This window comes from Dermacentor variabilis, chromosome 11 (genome assembly GCF_050947875.1).
Source record: "Dermacentor variabilis isolate Ectoservices chromosome 11, ASM5094787v1, whole genome shotgun sequence".
Taxonomy (NCBI): Eukaryota; Metazoa; Arthropoda; class Arachnida; order Ixodida; family Ixodidae; genus Dermacentor; species Dermacentor variabilis.
In genome coordinates, this window is record NC_134578.1 from 36,648,034 (window position 1) to 36,666,710 (window position 18,677).

General features: G+C 40.8%; 1 protein-coding gene across 3 annotated transcripts in view; it reads right to left on the reverse strand.

The window, feature by feature from the left end:
- Positions 1-667: 667 nt before the first annotated feature.
- The window catches only part of LOC142564970 (transcriptional enhancer factor TEF-1-like), a 54,551-nt gene continuing 36,541 nt past the window's right edge, over positions 668-18,677 (reverse strand). For 2 of the 3 annotated variants that reach the window (XM_075676198.1, XM_075676196.1), the window contains exons 6-11: positions 18,312-18,350; positions 17,034-17,096; positions 13,604-13,770; positions 13,186-13,267; positions 10,053-10,205; positions 668-9,147 (exon numbers count right to left, since the gene is read on the reverse strand). In XM_075676198.1, coding sequence (XP_075532313.1) covers positions 9,034-9,147; positions 10,053-10,205; positions 13,186-13,267; positions 13,604-13,770; positions 17,034-17,096; positions 18,312-18,350 — 618 coding nt within the window. In that variant the 3' untranslated portion in view covers positions 668-9,033. The remainder of the gene's footprint in view (positions 9,148-10,052; positions 10,206-13,185; positions 13,268-13,603; positions 13,771-17,033; positions 17,097-18,311; positions 18,351-18,677) is intronic. The other variant, XM_075676197.1, reaches the window with a different exon arrangement.

Below are 18,677 nucleotides of genomic sequence, written 5' to 3' on the forward strand. Positions count from 1 at the left end.
GGAGCGCGCGAGGTTGAGCCACCGTCGTCGGCTCTCCCCTACACGCTTTCACTGGAACAAACATCATACGTCGCGCGGTGACGATGTTATCGCCCTTGCACTTTATACGGTACACCACGGCGACAGCAAAAATGCCTGGAATGTCCATGTAATTGCTATCTCAATTAAAGAGAATTTGCTTACTAACCTGTTCTGCTGCAGGGTAAACATGTTGCGCTGAGAATTCATTTGGGCTATATTCTTCGGCGGCTGAGGACTAAGACTATTAAAGAATTTTGAATACTTGCACATCAGCAACGATTCAGGGAATGTTGCATGCCCGGGTGGTGTCTCGCCATTTTGCATCCCACATTGCTTACTGACACATACTTCTTTCTTTTATATGTGCAACTAATTTTTGGTCGCAAATGCAAGCTGCGAGAATTCTCCATAGTCCTTGTATCCTTACCTGCTATGTATGAAACGGTGTGTGAAACATCTCTGGCAACTTCACTGTCTTGTTTCCATTTTTAGCTTGGTACTCAATTCACTCCGAGGCTCTTAAGCATCTTACCAGAGCATATGCCATTCTACATAGTTGGTTCAGCAATAACCATCCCACTTCCTCTTGGAACCATGCTGCTACCACGGCCCAGTTCCAAGCAGGTAAACAGACAATGCCAAGACATGCAGGGTTCCTTTTATTCGCCCTACGCAGTCATACATATATATAAATCTATATACAACCGTATATATATTTATATATATGTACATATAAAACACAATTGGCAAATACTTTGCTTCATCACAAATGTGCCACATGTTCATCGCCTCTAATTAATATTAAATAAGCACTCCACGAAAAAATGCACGTCATATAATGAGGCAAACATATGCATAGAAATGCAACTCAGCAGGGAAAAAAAGAGGATTGGCAAGCATACATAATATGTTTCATTGACGCAAGACACGCGACACTTCTATCTACACACCAGCATTCGAAAGGTCTCATGTTCTGCCCTTTGCCTGTTCTATTTGGCATGAAACTTTAAAAAAAGAAAGCTCTTTGGGTGATGAAGTTTCAGCCTTGTAGAGGAGTTTATTGCTCGTCGAAAACCATGTGGCGATACCAGGCACCTCGCTCTAGTCTATGTCCAAGAAATGTTTGCAAAGTCAAATGGTTTGATTACATCGGACAAAGTCTTCAGCAACTGGCTCATAAAAAGGGCTTTGTGTCGTCCAAATACTGGCAGAAATGAACAGCATTTAAAGCAATAGCTAGCACACAGATAGACAAACACTGCCAAGTCAGTATTTCTCACTCTAATGCTAACGAGATACCTGGCACAAAAAGAAGCAAATAAAACTTTTCTGATTCCTTTGCACAATGCGCACAATGCCATCTTTTTTTTTCAAAATATGGTAATGAGAGACCACTGTGAAATATGAAGCGACTTTCAGGCATGCGTATAAAAAGGACTACAATAAAAAGTTTGGGAAGGATCACGATGAGCTGTGCCTAACTTGAATCAAGCATATGGCCGTACAATACCTGCCATGCACCAAACAAAACTTGAGCACTTGAGCAGCTAGCGTATGTAGGCAAGTGACAGCTTAATTTTTGAAACTTGGAACCCACTAACCACATACTGTCAAAGCACCATTACATAGCTCAAGCCACACCCTGCAGCTAATACAGCTAAGCACACCGAGTTGCAGCTACCATGAGAGCTGAAGCTTGATACAATCAAATTAGCTGCCTAATATACCTAAGTTAAATGCAACATTATGTGGTTCTTCAACAGGCTGTGAAGCTGATTGCCATGAGGACATCAGAAAAGAAGGATGACTGTCACTCAGAAGGATCGGAAGGGCTCCTATGCTTAAGAAAAAAACAACAGGATATGCTCCTTGGACGGTGTTTAGTATAGGGAGCTTATTAACATCAGTGAGGCCGAAGAAAACTGCTTTGCCAGTAGCATACCTGAAGTGCTATGAATTAGTTAAGCTCACTTACTACCATGTTTCGGATGCTCCCGAGGCAACTCAACACTGTACAATAACGTATATATACACAAAAAAAAGAAGAGGAAGGAAGTACAGCATTAAGTATAAGTACGCTTAAACTCACAACCTGATCCAACTATCCTCAGCAACTAAGGCTTCTCAATGTGAAATCGCATAGAAGACAATCTTTAGAATAATTAAATTTTGCCTGATGATTTCATGCTTGCACAAAGTCTTGTAGGCATGCAAATTTAGTAGTTCTTGTTGAAAGTCAATTGACAGTTTAAATTTCACACACCTAGAAGCTTTTTGTATGTGAAGCTGTTGCAGATGACAAGTGCTCAAGATCCAGGCAATGTTCTGTGCACGTTCTCTGCACTTGCACTGCTTTGCCAATGCAGCGAACACTTGGTCCTGAACACTGCCCATTTCAGCCCATCTGGGCTACTGCACAGAACTAGTTTCGTAAATTGTTCCGCGAACTGGCTATCACTAAGCCACAACTTTGCAATTTTGGTTGGACCGTTAGTGTCATACGCAGTACACCGCATGAGCTTAACGTACGACTTCGGGAAATTGTTCAACATGCACGAGTGCCCCACAGTGGTCAGAACACACAGAAACATGCGACAGGAGTTTGGAAAATATTGCCATAAGGAATTCCATTAACGGCTAACTAAATGAGTTGTTGGGGTTTTGCATGTGGTGCAGCGCTTTTCTTTTGGCATACTCAAAGCCCACACGTGTGAAATTAAAACTGCCCAGTGAAATGATGGCCTAGTTTCTGATTATCAAGAATTAACTGCTATCCTGGCTGTTCTGAGGTATCCTGTGGTCCACTGCTAAAGGGCACATTTCATTAGAACTGCAGCACCAACTTATCACTACGACAAGGTGGTATCCACTCTGTCGAATTTTCCATTGCTGTCTTTCTAATGCAACATACAAGCTGCGATATTCTTAGTACGAATATGTCTTCACGTTGCGTAAGATTGAATACTAAGCTGGTGCACTCTGTTCAGAGTATTGTGCCCTGGCAAGTGAATACTGCACGCACGCACAAGTGAAATGGAGTGCCGAGAAGTACAACGTTGGTGCATAACACACCACTAACTGATGGCTGGAACTTATTCCATTACTCAATAGTCAATGTACTGCTTCTTAGTCAAGGTGAGAAAGACGAAACCCTTAGACATATGTGGTTCCAATTGTGCAAACAAGGTTGGACAGGGACTGTTAAAATGCCAGGGATATTAGTCAATACTCCTCCAGTCTACCTCATACTCTATACGACCTCATTGCTGAGAGTCATTACAAAATTATTTGCTTTACTTGAGTGGTCACATACTGTGTGCAATATACACCTATGACTCTCGCATTCAGTTCATTCTTGGCCATAATTTTTAGGTGCAGTAAATTTCAATACGAAAATATGCATCTTTCAACCATGGGAAATTAGATGTCTCTTTGTTTCAAAAAAGTTTACACAGAAAGAACAAGGAGTATCTCCTATTGTGTCGCATTATGTGCCATGGCCAGACTTGTCCAGAATGTGCATAGCTTATACAAGCTTCCACTAGATAAAAAAACGTGTAAAATTTCTGCAAAGCATTTAATTAGGCTAGATTATTGGGAGCACACTGCAGTTATCCACAGTATTAGTTCATAGGTGCCGATGACGGCAGATAGAAAACAAAGATGTATCTATAAAATCCGGCAAGTACTATCATCTACATTTAAAACATGAATATAAGCTGCAAAGTTGTTTGTCGAAAAGCACCACACAGAAATCACAAGAGTTGGCTTCAGTTTTCTGTGCACGATGGAAAAATGTGCAGATCAATGGTCCAGAACAAGAGTAACGAGTTTGTGGTTTCTTTCTGCAGAAATGGCACTGAAGTACATTGCGCAACTTTAAGAAACAAAAGAAAGAAGTGATGGAAGCTACCTCTGGGAGCACCCCTTTGGCATATGGTGTGCGCGCCCCAAGAAAAAGACAAATGCGTTGAAACAACACACTCTCAAAGTGTTACTGATGATTGCGAGCGTTCCTTTACAAGGTGCCCGTGTCACCATAAATGGCGTTTATCACGAAGATGCACTGAGACAAGCCGGCAGTGGCGGACGCGGCAAGCCATCTGAGCTTTCGGGCACCCATTTGGCAACGTAACAAGCTATAACACCGAAAAAAAATGACTTGAGATCATACAATGTTACACATCAAAATCTGCTCCTCTATGTCAACTACATAAACACATCAAGCTGCTTCTCTACTTTCGGTAGTGCAGCATTATCATTATGATGCAGCAACTCACTGCAGTCATACCTTGATGGAATAAAGCCCTTATTTTTGGAGTTTCTTAGTACAATGAATGGAACTGTTGTGCAGCCTTCTCATTTCAGCGAAATTCATATTCGAGTCACGTTAAGTTGTGTAGTGAAGTAGCTGACTGCAGCAAAAGCCTTCCATCACATAGTGCCTCCCTGTCAAATCAAAGTAAGCATCTAAAGCTCATACATTCTGGTCGTAACATCACACAACTTAATAAGTACAAACACAGAGATTACTGTAATATTATAACAATAGTTCCTGTTGGTAAACCAACTTAGCAATTTATTGTTAACATTATGATGGATTTTCTGCTATATCAAGTGGGTATTCAGTTTAGCAGCAGAAGTGCGCATTTAGCAGATACTTCTTGTATTTTGTCTCAAATTAGCAAATTTGGAAAAATGCTTGGCAGATTTCAATGCACTGCAAATGTCTCAGTGAACTTTACATCAGAAAAAAAGAATGACAACGTCGATTGGGTGCCTCAATTTCTTAATTTAAAGGCTACAATGAAATGCATGTTTACACATTTCTTTCAGCACACTCTAACATTGTGGAAGAATCCCTGGAAAAGCAGTTAGCAATTGCTCTTAGCATCGAAAAATAGTTGCACACTATTAGATGTGCCTTTCTAGTATTAGTGGTATCATTCATTAGAAATTAATGCTAGTCCAATATTTTAATTTGTTTATTTAGTGTCACCTTGTTTGCTATGTAAAATGCTTATGGCAGGTTCGAGGCTAAAATCTTTGTCCATGGAGTACATGGGGATGTACCTAGGCCATTCGCATGATTACCTGCAGATTATGGCAGATCCCCCCAATGCTGGTTCAGCAAAATCTAATAGGCTGCCAATACTGCTTGCAGTTTTACCAGTGAGCTGCGAAAGTCCACCCAAGAAAAGTCTCATGTGCTGGCATTACCGGGTGATCATATTACCACAAGTCCTTATGTAATCTTGTCATGCATTATCTTGCAACGCAACAGCTTCATAGAACAAAATAGCAGCGAGTGACCTTGCTGCATCAAATAATGCTGCACTACACTAAGGACAAAGGGAACAACAAATATATAAACGATGAGCACAAATATCAACACGTTGCTTTAAAAAAATAATAAAATGCACTCGTAGTGAAAATGAATATACTGCAGAGAGAGTAGAGCCAGACCACGAAAAAAAATCCCAAGTGCAAAGTCTGCAAGGATGTATTGCCACTACAAATAAAAAGTAGTAATAAAAAGTGCCACTGCAAACACACATGTATATGTTGAACCACTCGCACACAAACTTCTATTCCACATTTCAGCATGGATTATGCTAGGAGTAACGCTTAGGCCATTTTTTACACGAAAAAGTATAAATAAAAATTGTTTCATTACAATGAAGTGAAGATATCTTTGAAAAAAGGACAACTGTAGGTGCCACGTATTGGAAGGAAATGGTTACAGCAGTCTTACATGCAAATGCAACCTTACATCACGACTGCTGTTCAGAAAGAAAATCTCCCATAAAAGATAAGACATATATTATTGCTTGTCTCCAGTATTTATTTTTTATTACTGACAACAGAAACCTGATAGAAAATAATGTTGCCACAAAGGTGCAACCACCTTATCTATTTTGTTTCCTCTCATTTGTAAAGCACAGCCTTATGTGAAAACTGACTACTGTCGTGTCCTTAGCTCGCAAATGCCAACGCGAAACTAGTGAAGCATTAGTACAACAAAAGTTTTCGCCATTCACTGCCAATTTAGTCGGTTCAGCATCAACTTTGCTGTCCCTATTACAGTGGTGGAACAGCCATTTCACCTTTGGAGCAGATCTTGGTGCAGCAAAAACTGTAAGGATGCGATAGTACACTTAGAATGTTAAGATTGTGACACCTTACAGCTGTGCGCTTGTGCATAACGGGGAACCACAGACTATTAGCTATTAAAGTGACGTTTTTATACCTCGTATCTCTTACAAACTTTTAATTTTGTGCCAATGTGATGCCCTCGCACACACTCAACACACCTCGAGTTTTTATTTTAGGTGGATCCAAAGCGGAGGAAGTCCACCTATAATGCTATGACCGATGGCGAGATCAAACCTGTCTTCCACTACAGCAGTCTAGTGTTCCAATTATAAGGCCATGACTGCGTGTGCGCTTCTTTCGTGCAAAAGCTGCTCTTTGAAATGTCTGGACTGTGCGCTTGAGCCAGTTACTCACATTCTTCCCTCATGACAGCTGGTACTTTGAGATGCTGTGTTAGACTGCAATGCCTTCATGATCGGCTCATATTTTTTCCCAATGGAATGTGACGTCTCCAACATGGCTGAAATCTGCCTTCAATGCTACTGCATTAAAACCTGATTTTGGTTCAGTGTCCAACGTCCACATATATATGAGGTACAGTCTCTAGTTTACTTAAAATAATACGCTATATAGTGAAGCCAGCTTCATGTGCATCAGTAGGTCATTCAGGATAAAAGTTACCCAATTAGTTTCACGAATGTTTAATAGAATGGCTTTCCTTGCCTGCATATCGCAGTATAAAGCTCCTTCTGACATTTAGACTTGGAAGATATGTTGCAAGTTCGGTGCATTTAGAAAGAGCAAGAAAAAAAAGTCCTTTACAGATGTGTGCCATTCTGATGACTGATACATCAATGACAGCGAAACTGCAGAATCGAGTTCACCTGCACTTTGGAAATACGAGGGGTCTGTTTGCCTTGCCCAAACACAGTAGCAGCTGCTTCATTTGAGTGCAACAGTGGTTGGCTATTTAGTGATGGCTTCCACGCAGGCTGTGTTGCAGCCCCAAAGTATCAGCAGTATCAAGTATCAAAGTATCACTGCAGCCATACAAACTCCTAGCTGACTTCTAAAGTGGAGCTGGCATAATGTGACATGAGAAGCAAGAAGTGCAGATTAACTATTTTTTTTAAAAATGCGCATTGAAGTTGTCTATTCAAATGAGATATGCACAAGGAAACTTTTATAATCACTGATCATCAGGCTGCAAGGCAAATTCAGGGTTCCAATACCCATTGCTTTACACTAACATTTGATATTTATTATGCAGTCGCACACCGGTCCTTGCACCATGAAAATTATTACAGAACTTGCCTTTACATCGTTTCTGTAAATAATGTGCACGCAACTAGAGCATTTCAAGAGGTACATTACTTAGGACGTACGTGACAACAATGAAGTTAGTGAAGTCATCCACAGGTTCTTTCTAACGTGCAGAATTTATCCAGCATAACTATGCAGGGTTTCAAGGAAGGTTCCTACTCATGTGTGACGTATATGTCAGTAGTTGAATAGATGACTTGGAACCCAAGCAGCGCTAAAACAGGACAAAACAAGAAGACGCAAGTCGGTGTACTGGGCACTGTCTTGGGTCTTGTTTTGTCCCATTTTGATGCTGATTGTTTTACAACTCAGTACTAGCTCGTCAACACATGTGGTTGAATAGTACATATATCAAGATATTATTTAAGTGGAACCACGAACAACTATGCTAGACAGTGTGCGACCAGATAGTATCTGAAGCTCGTTTTTTATCCAACATCTGCTCTGTACTGAACTGGTGCAAGGAATATCAAACTGCAGCGCAAACAGTGCGAACAAAAAGACCTCACAGTACCAGCACATCGGAACATCCACTTGTAATAAATGCAACAAATGCATGAAAGCAGTATACGAACCAACGACTTCGGCTATATTTGTGGCTATGGCAGCTTTCTTGACTTTCAGAATTTAAAAAAATCTAAATTATGGGGTTTTACGTGCCAAAACCACTTTCTGATTATGAGGCATGCCGTAGTGGAGGACTCCGGAAACTCTGACCACCTGGGGTTCTTTAACGTACACCTACATATAAATAAACGGGTATTTTCGCATTTCACACCCATCAAAATGCAGCCACCGTGGCAGGGATTTGATCCCGCGACCTCGTGCTCAGCAGCCCAACACCACGACTTTCAGAAGGATGACAGCGATGCGCTTTAGGTTTTGCTACAGAGCCAGCATAACCGGATGGAGCCCTTTGTTCTTGTGCTTCATTTTTTGCTCAGACTTGTTGCAATTTTATTGCTAAAACCTCACTTAGGAGCAGGATGGTGCAAAGAACTGCTCCTTGTGCAACTGACATGGCTGTTCCACCACTTATTGTATAGAGGTTGGCAATCTTTCTTGTACGTTTCATGTTTTCACTGGCTGCATGATCTCCGCATTCAAATGTTTCAAAAAGACACGGACTTTCCTGCACATTAACCATGGTACAAAAAACACACTTAGGAAAACATTCGCCCAGAAAGTTGTCATATTGTGTCACATCGTAATGCAATGCTATACAAAACTTAGCAAAAATGCGGAAGGATAAGAAAAACGATCGAGCAGCAGTTGTGCTCATAACTCAGAGTGGCAAGCAAAAGAAAAAGCAGTCGAAAGCCGAGGAACGGAAGGGTTGCAAAGGCCCGACACGAGCACAGAGATAAAGAAAGAGGTAAGAAGCACCAGCGGGGATTGCAGAAGGCAGAACCGAGGACGAATCATCACGGTGGCACTGCTATTTACAGATGATGCACTTTTTTTTCTTCTTCTTTCTTTTCTTCGTGTCCCGTCCGCACAGGCACCTTTCTTTCTCTTTTGCGGCATCTGTGTGTGGGAGGCTGTGGTGGATGAGAGGCACTGAGAAACTGGCGAAGTCGTGCGGTGAGGCACTCAGTCTTTGACGAGACGATAGATGTGATGCTGGGCTCCGTGAACACTCGTGGAGACTTCAAACACGTATGCAATGCAGAGAAGGGTCTCCTGGGTGTCTCGATTGGTCACGACCTGTACGCAGATTGCAGTAGCCAAACTTAAGTGCCAAGTCAAAGTGAAGGTTGTATTCAACGTCAACTCAGAGGTCTCTAGGTGCAAGCATGTTGCACACATCTTGGCAGTGCCTAGAGACCTCTACAGTCAGCACTGGCTCCTAGCTTGAATTTGTGCTTAGCTTGACATTTGAAAATAAATGCAAGGTAATACAATCCGACATACACAAAGGCAATAAAAATTAAATTATGATGCCGACATCGAAATGTGGCTGCCATGGCTGGGATTCAATCCCGTGACCTTGTGCTTAGCAGGCCAACACCACAGCCACTAAGCAGGAGTCGCAGGTAATACGAAGAAGGTATCAAAAACGTGAATGAAATACAATAAGTGAAGCAGCAAAAGAAATGAAAAGAAACATGATGAATATAAAGCTGCACAAAATGCATGTACAACAGTGTAGTTACAGAACATGTGCTTATAAATAAGCCCATTTAAAACATACGAGACTCACTGACAAATATTTATCTGCAAAAGCAAGACATTTGGCAGGCAAGAGCACCATAAACAATGACAGCACTGAAGCTGGGACAATATTTCAGAGGAAGGCAGCAGACTTTGGAATAAAATTGTGCTACACAGGATGCCCCAGTTGCTTCCCCAGTTGCCAGTCCAGGTATTGATGCAGCCACCAATGCCAATGTAGATCGATGCTGTCCACATTATCACTTTTCAGTGTCCAGTAATATGGCTATTGTAACAAGCTGTTAACTGTGTAAGGGTGCCCACAACGAACCTAAATGTAAAACTTGCCCTGAATATGCCATATCCAACTAATAAGTCACCGTTGTAAGAAAAAAAGTAATCATAAAGTTCTGCACAACGAAGGTAGTTTAGTCATGTGCAGTTTCGTCATTTCTCACCTGTAGGATTGTGAAGTTCTCGAGCACACTGTTCATCATGTACTTCTCAGGCAAATGCTTCAACTTGTGAATGAAGTTGATCATGTATTCACACATTGGTGATCGATGAATTCTATACACGAAACGGCCATTCTCAAACCTTGCATACTCAGTCTGAAAAAAAGGATGAAGGAAAATTGGAGACAGTTCCATGAAAATTGTTGCCTTCAACATTGAAATGTTCTTTTGCATGCAACTTTTATTTTACTTATGCGCAGAGTTGCGAAGGAACACAGAAATGAAATGTCACTGTTTGTGCCATAGTTCCTACATGACTTCAGCTAAGTGCTAATCTTTAGCGTTTTACTACTACAATCTGATACACTATATATTTGCACATTTACCTTGCGCCTGTACAGAGTCTGAATCACCAATTAAGGTGTGTCAAAACATAAGTGTGACCAACAGGGAATTCAATGCAACCATACTCATATTACTCAATTAAGCAGAAACAAATATACACAAGGAGTAACCTGCGGAACCATTTTTCTTTTTGTTTTCTTTTGTTCTAATCAGCCTGCCTTACAAAATGTGGTTTGGCTTTGCAGCAGTTCACAGTGCATTCATTATGCAATTGTTGCCCATGGAAGTGGCTTCACGGTAGAGTCAATGTATTGCCCTGGAGCCAAAATTGCTGATGAGCTTTATAAACATTTTTTACTCCAGCTTTGCAGCTCAATTTATCAAATTTGTGGTCTGGGCTATATGTGAGGAAAGGCTGCTTAAAAAACTAGATTTTTGTTGCAGCTTGATAAAACTGTCCACATTAAATACAAAGCAATCACATTATAGCGAATAAGAAAAACCATTGTACACTTGAAACTCGTTAGATCGAAGTTGAAGGGGGAGCTGAAATTACTTCATATCAGTGAAACCCCACTAATTCGACCTTTGTAATACGGAAAATTGGCTAATTCAGACTTGTCCTGCGGTCCCGGTAGGCATATGTAATATTTAATGCAATCAAGCTCTCATTAATTCGCTGCACATCGGTTAACTAGGACAACTCTTAGAGCTAGTCGAGTGCAGAACGCAGCAAATAAGCGACGCATATAATCATCATAAGCATAAGTTAACTCATACACGAAAGACCACAACACTGGAGCACTTCGTCCCTGTATGTGTCTTTAAAGACTTTATTCTTGTGTCTAACCCGCCCATAACACGGTGTCGACCACGTGCTTTCAGAACTGCGTAGTCACCATCCATGATCGCGTCCATGGTGATCGCGGTTTCATCCGCAGCGGGTGTGGCGAAAAGTAATTCCGTTTTAACTAGTGCAAAGCTGTCAAGGATGAAGAGCACCTGCTACATCGCGATAAACAGACAACTTATTGGCGACCACCTCACTGGCGAAAGTGATGGGAGGTGCGTATGGTAGTAAAAAACATGTCTCAGATGATGGCGTGCGCTGTGGTCATGCTGCAAAGGAAGTCGCGAGGCCTTCGACGTTGCGAGCGCTAATCAGACACGAGATGACGAGATCTGCAGCTTTCGCACTGCCTTTGTACAAAATAGAAGCAGTATTTGCTCATTGATTCAGTAAATAAAAGTGTGTTGACGTAGTAAGCATTTGTTCATTGTTTTCTTGATACTCTCGGTAATTCGACGTTTGGTTAATTCGGACATCTTTTTCAGTCCCCTGTAATCCGAATTAATGCAGTCTTACTACTACTTCGTTACATCGACTATTGAATTTTACTGAAGTTTATGCCCAATGGTGTGCACAAGCCTTAAACAGGCAAAAATGACCATGGCTCCATGACCCACTGAATCACTATGCATCCGCGTATGCGATGAAGTTATAAAACAACAGCAAAAGGCTCTCTTGCATGTACAACAAGTGACATTTTAGCAACTGACATGACGGGTTTCATGATAGCCTCCCCTGTTCCAACGTGATGATCTTTTGCTTCCGCTTTTCACTTGGCTCGCTCATATTGTCATGAAACCGGCGAAACAGTGAAGCGGTCGAAGGGCTAGCATGCTGCAACACGAGCGAAGTTTGTTTATATTCAAGCAGCTGGGGCAGTATTGGGTGAGTTTCACTTTTGTGAGATTACACGAACCCGTTGAAGCATATGGCTGACAGAGCATGGCATAGCGCCAGAGACACGTGCTCGCCCCGTGAAAGCGAAACGATCTGATCCGCTGCTCGTAGCCCTGCCACTGCCCTGCCATATGAGTGCACCGGCTTGGCTCGGCTGCCTTACGCCAGCTTCACGCAATCTTGGAGAACATGCCTAGCTGCGCCAGCCAGCACGGCACGCCGCAGTGAGAGAGAGAGAGAGAGAGAGAAATGGAGGCACTGCGTTTCAGCACACTGCTCATAAACATTGTCACCGATACGCGGCAGAGTGCAGCTAGACGTGGCCTCTGGGATTGCGATCTCGGAGGGTGCGCCTAGCTTCACCAGCTATATGCAGCATCGAGAGAGGTGCGATAAGAGAGAGTGCTGCTTTATGCAGCTATGCATGGCGGTGAGAAAGACGAGTGCTGATCAATGTGGGAATTTTGAACTGCCGCGCCAAACCACTGTGCAACCCGGCGGAAAACGCTATGCTCGGCGCACAAGAGTCAGTATTTTCAGTTTCGGAGATGAACCTAGTTAGTTAGATCCATTTGCAGAACAATTATGTTTTGTTTTAACAAAGATTTATATACATGGATTTCTCAGAGATTTCAAGGGGAATTGAATTTACTTCGTTATCTCCATTATTTCGCTATATAGTGTCTCATTATAACGGGGATCAATGTATTCACAATAGCCGCATGTTAATTTGGCCTGGTTGGAATATCTTGTCAAACAGCAGATTTCTTGCACAGCACGACACAGGACAAAGAAGGCACAGAACTGCGCTCTGTCCTCTGCCTCTTTTTTTCCTCCTGCATTGCACTCTTCAAAATATCAGCTGTTTGACTATACCTACAAGTTGTCAATCATTGGCCTAAAATGTCATTAATTAGAACACTAAAGATTCTAATAATCATGCTGTACAAGAGGAACTAATCAGATTTACCCCGCAATCACTTGCATGCCCAGACCCACTGAACGAATTAATAAAAGCGTAAGAGTTGCAATAACTATACATACCTCAACTTTCTCAACAACCTGTTTCCCAAAGGAGCAGACCTTTGTGGAGCAAGTTATTGTCATGTTGTCATTACTTTCATATCTGTGAAAAAAATGAAATAAATGTTATCAATATTGTTACATGGAAAGGTAAGACTACAAACAAGGCTAGATAAAACATATTTGTATATTTGTACTCAAATGTAATTGAGTCAACCTGCTGACAAAAACCCTCGAAGCATGACAGAACTGACGTATTTGCTATTTCATGCGCATATTGATGTACCATGATGAATACCTTGCTTCATTGCCCTTTCAGTGTTAATCAATTATAAACAAATACAGCAGATGAATGAAGGCATTCCTGGCAACACTCGCATCTTTCAGGTGATTCCATCCACGCAAATCCTGGCAAATCCAAGCAACGTGTGGTACTCACTGACTAGTGACGCCATAGAAGACGCCAGCTTCGTCCTGAATGCTTGTGTTGAGATCGGCCCAGAACTTGACCAAAAAGAAGGCATCCTGAGGACCCTTGTCATACAGTTCCTTAAGGCCCCCCTTCTTCTCGGGAAACTTGTCATAAATTTGCCGGATGTCCACCGCCTTTGGGAGTCAATGAAAGAACCATCAACAACAGAATAAATGACAGATAAAGGGAAAAAGATCAATGTCAATGGAGGGGCCTTCCTCCTGTATCTTTTATGTTACTTAGTTAAAGCTCGCCACAACAGTTGAAGGTATTTTTGTCTAGTGCAGAAATACCTTCATTATATCAAATGCAGTAGTACCTCATTGATACGTTTCCATTGTGTACATTTTCCCGGCACCAATGTTCGCAATTGAGAGCACAAAAAATGGCCCAGTAGAGTTACGCTCAATTTTTACTGGTTCGTAGGTTCCCGGAAAACATGATTTTTGACACCAACGTTCAGTATGTCGTCAAACTGCGATCGTGTGATACGCAAGATCATACGATCGCATGGAACGATGCAACAGGCAGGTGTATCAATGACAGGACAAGAGAGCATGCAGAATCTTTGGAAGGAATCTCCGCTGGGCATCTCGCTTTTCATTATCGCCAGCACCATTACACCGTTCAATTTCACAACAAAGTTTTAGGAAACAGTAAAGACAAGCTGACGCGCGAGATTTTAGAAGCCATGGCAATTGACAGAAGCGGGAAATCTTGCATCAGCACACCATCAATATTACTAACAGAAAAAGAAAGGGGCGCGAAGACGATATTTCAACCTAAGGAGTGGGATAATCGGCATAACACACACACACGCAAAAAGAGGCATTGGCTATCTTGTGCTATAAAAAGTGTAGGAAATCAATAATAAACATTGAGTTGATAGTCCAGCATGTGTCGTCGTCTCTTCCTGTCCATGTCAGAAGGCTGTGCTGGAAACAAATCGTGCTATGTAAAGCAACGAGTTTAGGCAAGATTATTCTGTAGAAAACCGGCTGCTATTGCGCAACAATTTTTCTTGGTAAAAAATTTGTGTGCGCCTTAGATTTCTACTTTGTTTAGGAGATTTAATGTCACTTCTATGTTAGCTTACTGCTTTAACACAGAAAATGGGCTAGTGTTTGATTTGAGCGCGTGTTGGAATTGGGCAAATACAGCCAAATGAACCAGCAGTGTTTTTTGACGTTTGTATGGCATCTTGCTTAATGCGACCCGCCGAATAATTTTATCAATTTAGTTGGCCCCGTCAAGGTCGAATTAACGAAAGTCGACCGTATATGACATTTTCGCTCCCAGAATACATATCTTGAGCTGCTGAATGAACAAATGTTCCCTTTACTGTAATCGATATTGCCTTGTACCTTGCATTTTGAGCTTTTTTATAGCTTCACAGTATTCATTTATATGAAGTGTGGCCAATCAAATTTTAGATTTAGTTCATATATTCATGTTTACAATAGTGAGGTTGAATATATGATACCAAGATAAAATATTATTGCTTAAAAAATTAAACTGTTGGGTTTAATGTCCAGTGGGCATGGTGGACTTTGAGGGATCACGTAGTGGAGTGCTCCCAATTATTTTGGATTAATTTGGCATTCTTTAACATAACTTTAACTTGACCCTGAGGCGAGTGAATGTTATAACTGATTTTAACGATTCTACATGGGCAACATTTGTCACTAGTGTCTAGATTTAATGTAAAATTCCACTTTCCGATTCAGAGCAATCAATGAACCTACAGGGGCCCATTAACATCTGGTACAGAGAAACTGCTCCAAATCAGAGATAGTAAAACAAGGCTTCACTTGATCAAAGGAAGCAAGAGAGCCCATATGCTAAACTAGTTTTAGTGTTACTGTGCTCCTCGAGTTCGTCCACATGACCAATTATAGAAGAGCAGTCAGTTTGAAGTGAATGACAGGTTTTTCTGATCTAACGTTGAAACAGGAAGCCAGCACATTTTCGTTGAGTCAGTATGGCTCTAAAAACAGATTTATACAGTGGAAGTGCTTGGAGTTGCTACTAGAATTTGCTATAACATAACTACGTTTCAAGAAGATGCAAGAATAAAAGTGAGAATTGCTCCTTAAAGATTTCCCGTAAACATCCCTCATTCTAGCACTAAAATTGAACCAACGAAATAGGCAAGACCGAGCACAACAGAAATTCGTAAACTTTGCGATATCTGCATCAGTATGGTGTCTGTTTCACCGTAAAAAAAGGGAATTTACATTCCTAAGTCTCTGTCATCTATGCTATAAAGTTCAATGCACCAATGGTGTCCTTTCATATACAGTGCCATGTCCTCTCTGATTATGGTCTACAGTATATCTTCTGGAGCATCAAACAATAAATACTTGGTAACAACAGCACCCTAATTTGTATATTCAGTTCGCCTGTCTTTGAGCTGGAAACAGCCTTATGTACAGCGTGGTCCATTGTTAAAGAGAACATATCAGTGTGATGCTCTCACTTTGCTGGCATTATTAGTGCTGAAGTTCCAGCTTCAACTGGTGAAACAGCCTGGTTAGGAGAGGAACTTTTTATTTTGCATCCAATCTTGGTGACATTATGCATACTTTTTTAGCTCTTTATGATTATTTCAAATACTTTGTATCTAGCCCTGGTCAATTATTTCATGCATTAAATAAACTTAATTACCAATCACATACTATTTTTCAGGCCTGTATTTTGACAAAATGGCAAAATAAGAATTTAATTTTAATGCATGGGTCTAAAGCTCAGAAGGTGACGAACGCAAAAGTGCAAGCGTTTTCAAGAAGTGATAAATACAGGTGCTATTAAAATGCATTGAATTCCACTTTTTGCAAAAAGGAAACAATGTTACAAAAAATAGAGCAAAATAATTTCATTTTGAAGGTAAGATCTGCTTGTATCCAAACACTTCTCTTAGATGCAACTTTCTACTGCAAAGGAAATCGATTTTACTTGCTCTGGGTGCTGGGATATCAATGCTGGCAGATTGCAAGGAGTAAAAAAATTATTTGCGAGAAAACTGAAAGAAATAACTCAAGATAGGAGAGTCATGGTTTTATTGAGTTATTTTTGCTATCCCCAGATGAAAATATTCACCCATTAAGCGAGATACTTCGCAGATTAATTCAGAGCGAGTTATAGACTTTGAAAATGTCAGTTTTAAAACGCAATTTTTCCATGATTTTCGGCCTTTTGGACCAGGCTGTTCCCAGCTGCATATGTAATGCAGTGCAAATGGGTGTAGAAAGTAGGCAATGAGACCAACAAGAAGTAATTTTCTGCAAGCCGGTACACTTCCACACTTTCCAAAGGAAAAAGTTTTGCGCACATTTTACACTCACTGTACAATTAATCTCCCAACTAAATTCTGGCAAGCAACTACCAAGTGACTTACCTCTAGAAGTGGATCTGTGTAGGTAGGTGGGCCACCAATGTGTACAAAAAGATGTTTGTTGCACTGCAAGAGAAAGAATGATTAACTCCCAAATGTGCACGCAGAAGCTGCACACGTTTCCCCTAAATACTAAAGAAAGAGTAAACAGAGACACTATATTCTGACTCTATTCAGATAGAAGTCTATTCAGTTATTCGACTGAAGATTATTGATTATTAGTATCGCAAACTAAGGTAGAGCTTCCTTCGCTTCTTTTTTAATTTTGGATACTAGCACCCGTGTCATCACTGTGATGCTGCTTGTCTGTTGCTTGCTCGAGCTGCGTTTCAAAATTTCTAAAATACTCGCCCAGAGTATCAGCTAACTCCGTTGGAATCGTTACCTCCCGTGTCCAGATATATAGTATAGTATAGTATAGTATAGTATAGTATAGTATAGTATATATAGTATAGTATAGTATATAGATATCCAGTATAGGGCACCCTGTCATGAATTTTGCAGTCTTTGTATCTTTGGCCCTTTCAGCGATTAAAAAGTTGGCCACATTTGCCTCACTGAATGCTTACTTGTCTTCAGAGGTGGCACAATCATTTTATAATTTTTAAAAATTAACTATCCCTGAGCAAATATGACTGAAATGTACAATGCTTCAGTCAGCACTTATGAAATCTTTCATTCTTGCGAGATTTCATTCTTGCACCCTATTTGGCATACCAATCCTCTGCACACTACAAGACTACTTGCAAACAGGTGTGCAAGCTACGGATTTACTTTGAAATTTCTTTTTTGTGCCTTTATAAATTAGTTCAAAGTTCTATTTACTATTTACCAAGGCTATTATTCTATTGGACAATGAGCCACAATATTCACATATCTTGAAAGGGCAAGATTATAGATGGCACAAAACATTCAATGGAACCATTTCATCATGCTCGCACATTAAATGAGATCTTCAGCCAGTGTGTCAATGTTTTCAGTGAAGACCATTGTGAATGGTCGCCACTATAAACAACAAACATTGGCTGTGTTATTTTGTAGCACAGCTAAGCCATTCAGCTAATACTTCCGCTCTTTGTAAAGCTTTTCCTAATGACGAACTCATGATAAGAAAGCACTTAATTTTCTCTTTATCCTTCATGTAGAATTAAAACAGAAGCTGATGTCAATGTGCCTTGATGACATGTTAAAGAATGGCAAAGTGTTACAAAATGAAAAGGCTTAAAAGGACCAACACCGAATTTTTGTGGTACGCATTTGTTAGTGAAGTAAGAAGCATACCGATAAGTGCCCAATCCTCCGGAGGTAATGTGGAAAACACTGAAAAATATTTTCATCAGAATTTTTCTCTCTGCAGTTGCGATTGTGAAGTCTTATGCTGGAAACAGTGATAGGTGAGGGTGATTAGTCTATAGCATCTTGCATTTCACAGGGATAGCATAGAACTTAGAGTAAGTGTAATGAAAGTAGAAGTAAGAACCCATCTGAAGCAAAGTCACTAAATTCACTCAACCGCTGCTGTCTGCAAGCCTTTTCATGCGATTATCTGGCAATGCAACCAGCCCAGGAGAATGGTGCTGTCTCCTTATATAGTCCACCAGTTTGGTGGCCCACAAGCCAGTATACAGCCCAGTGTTGATCAATCGA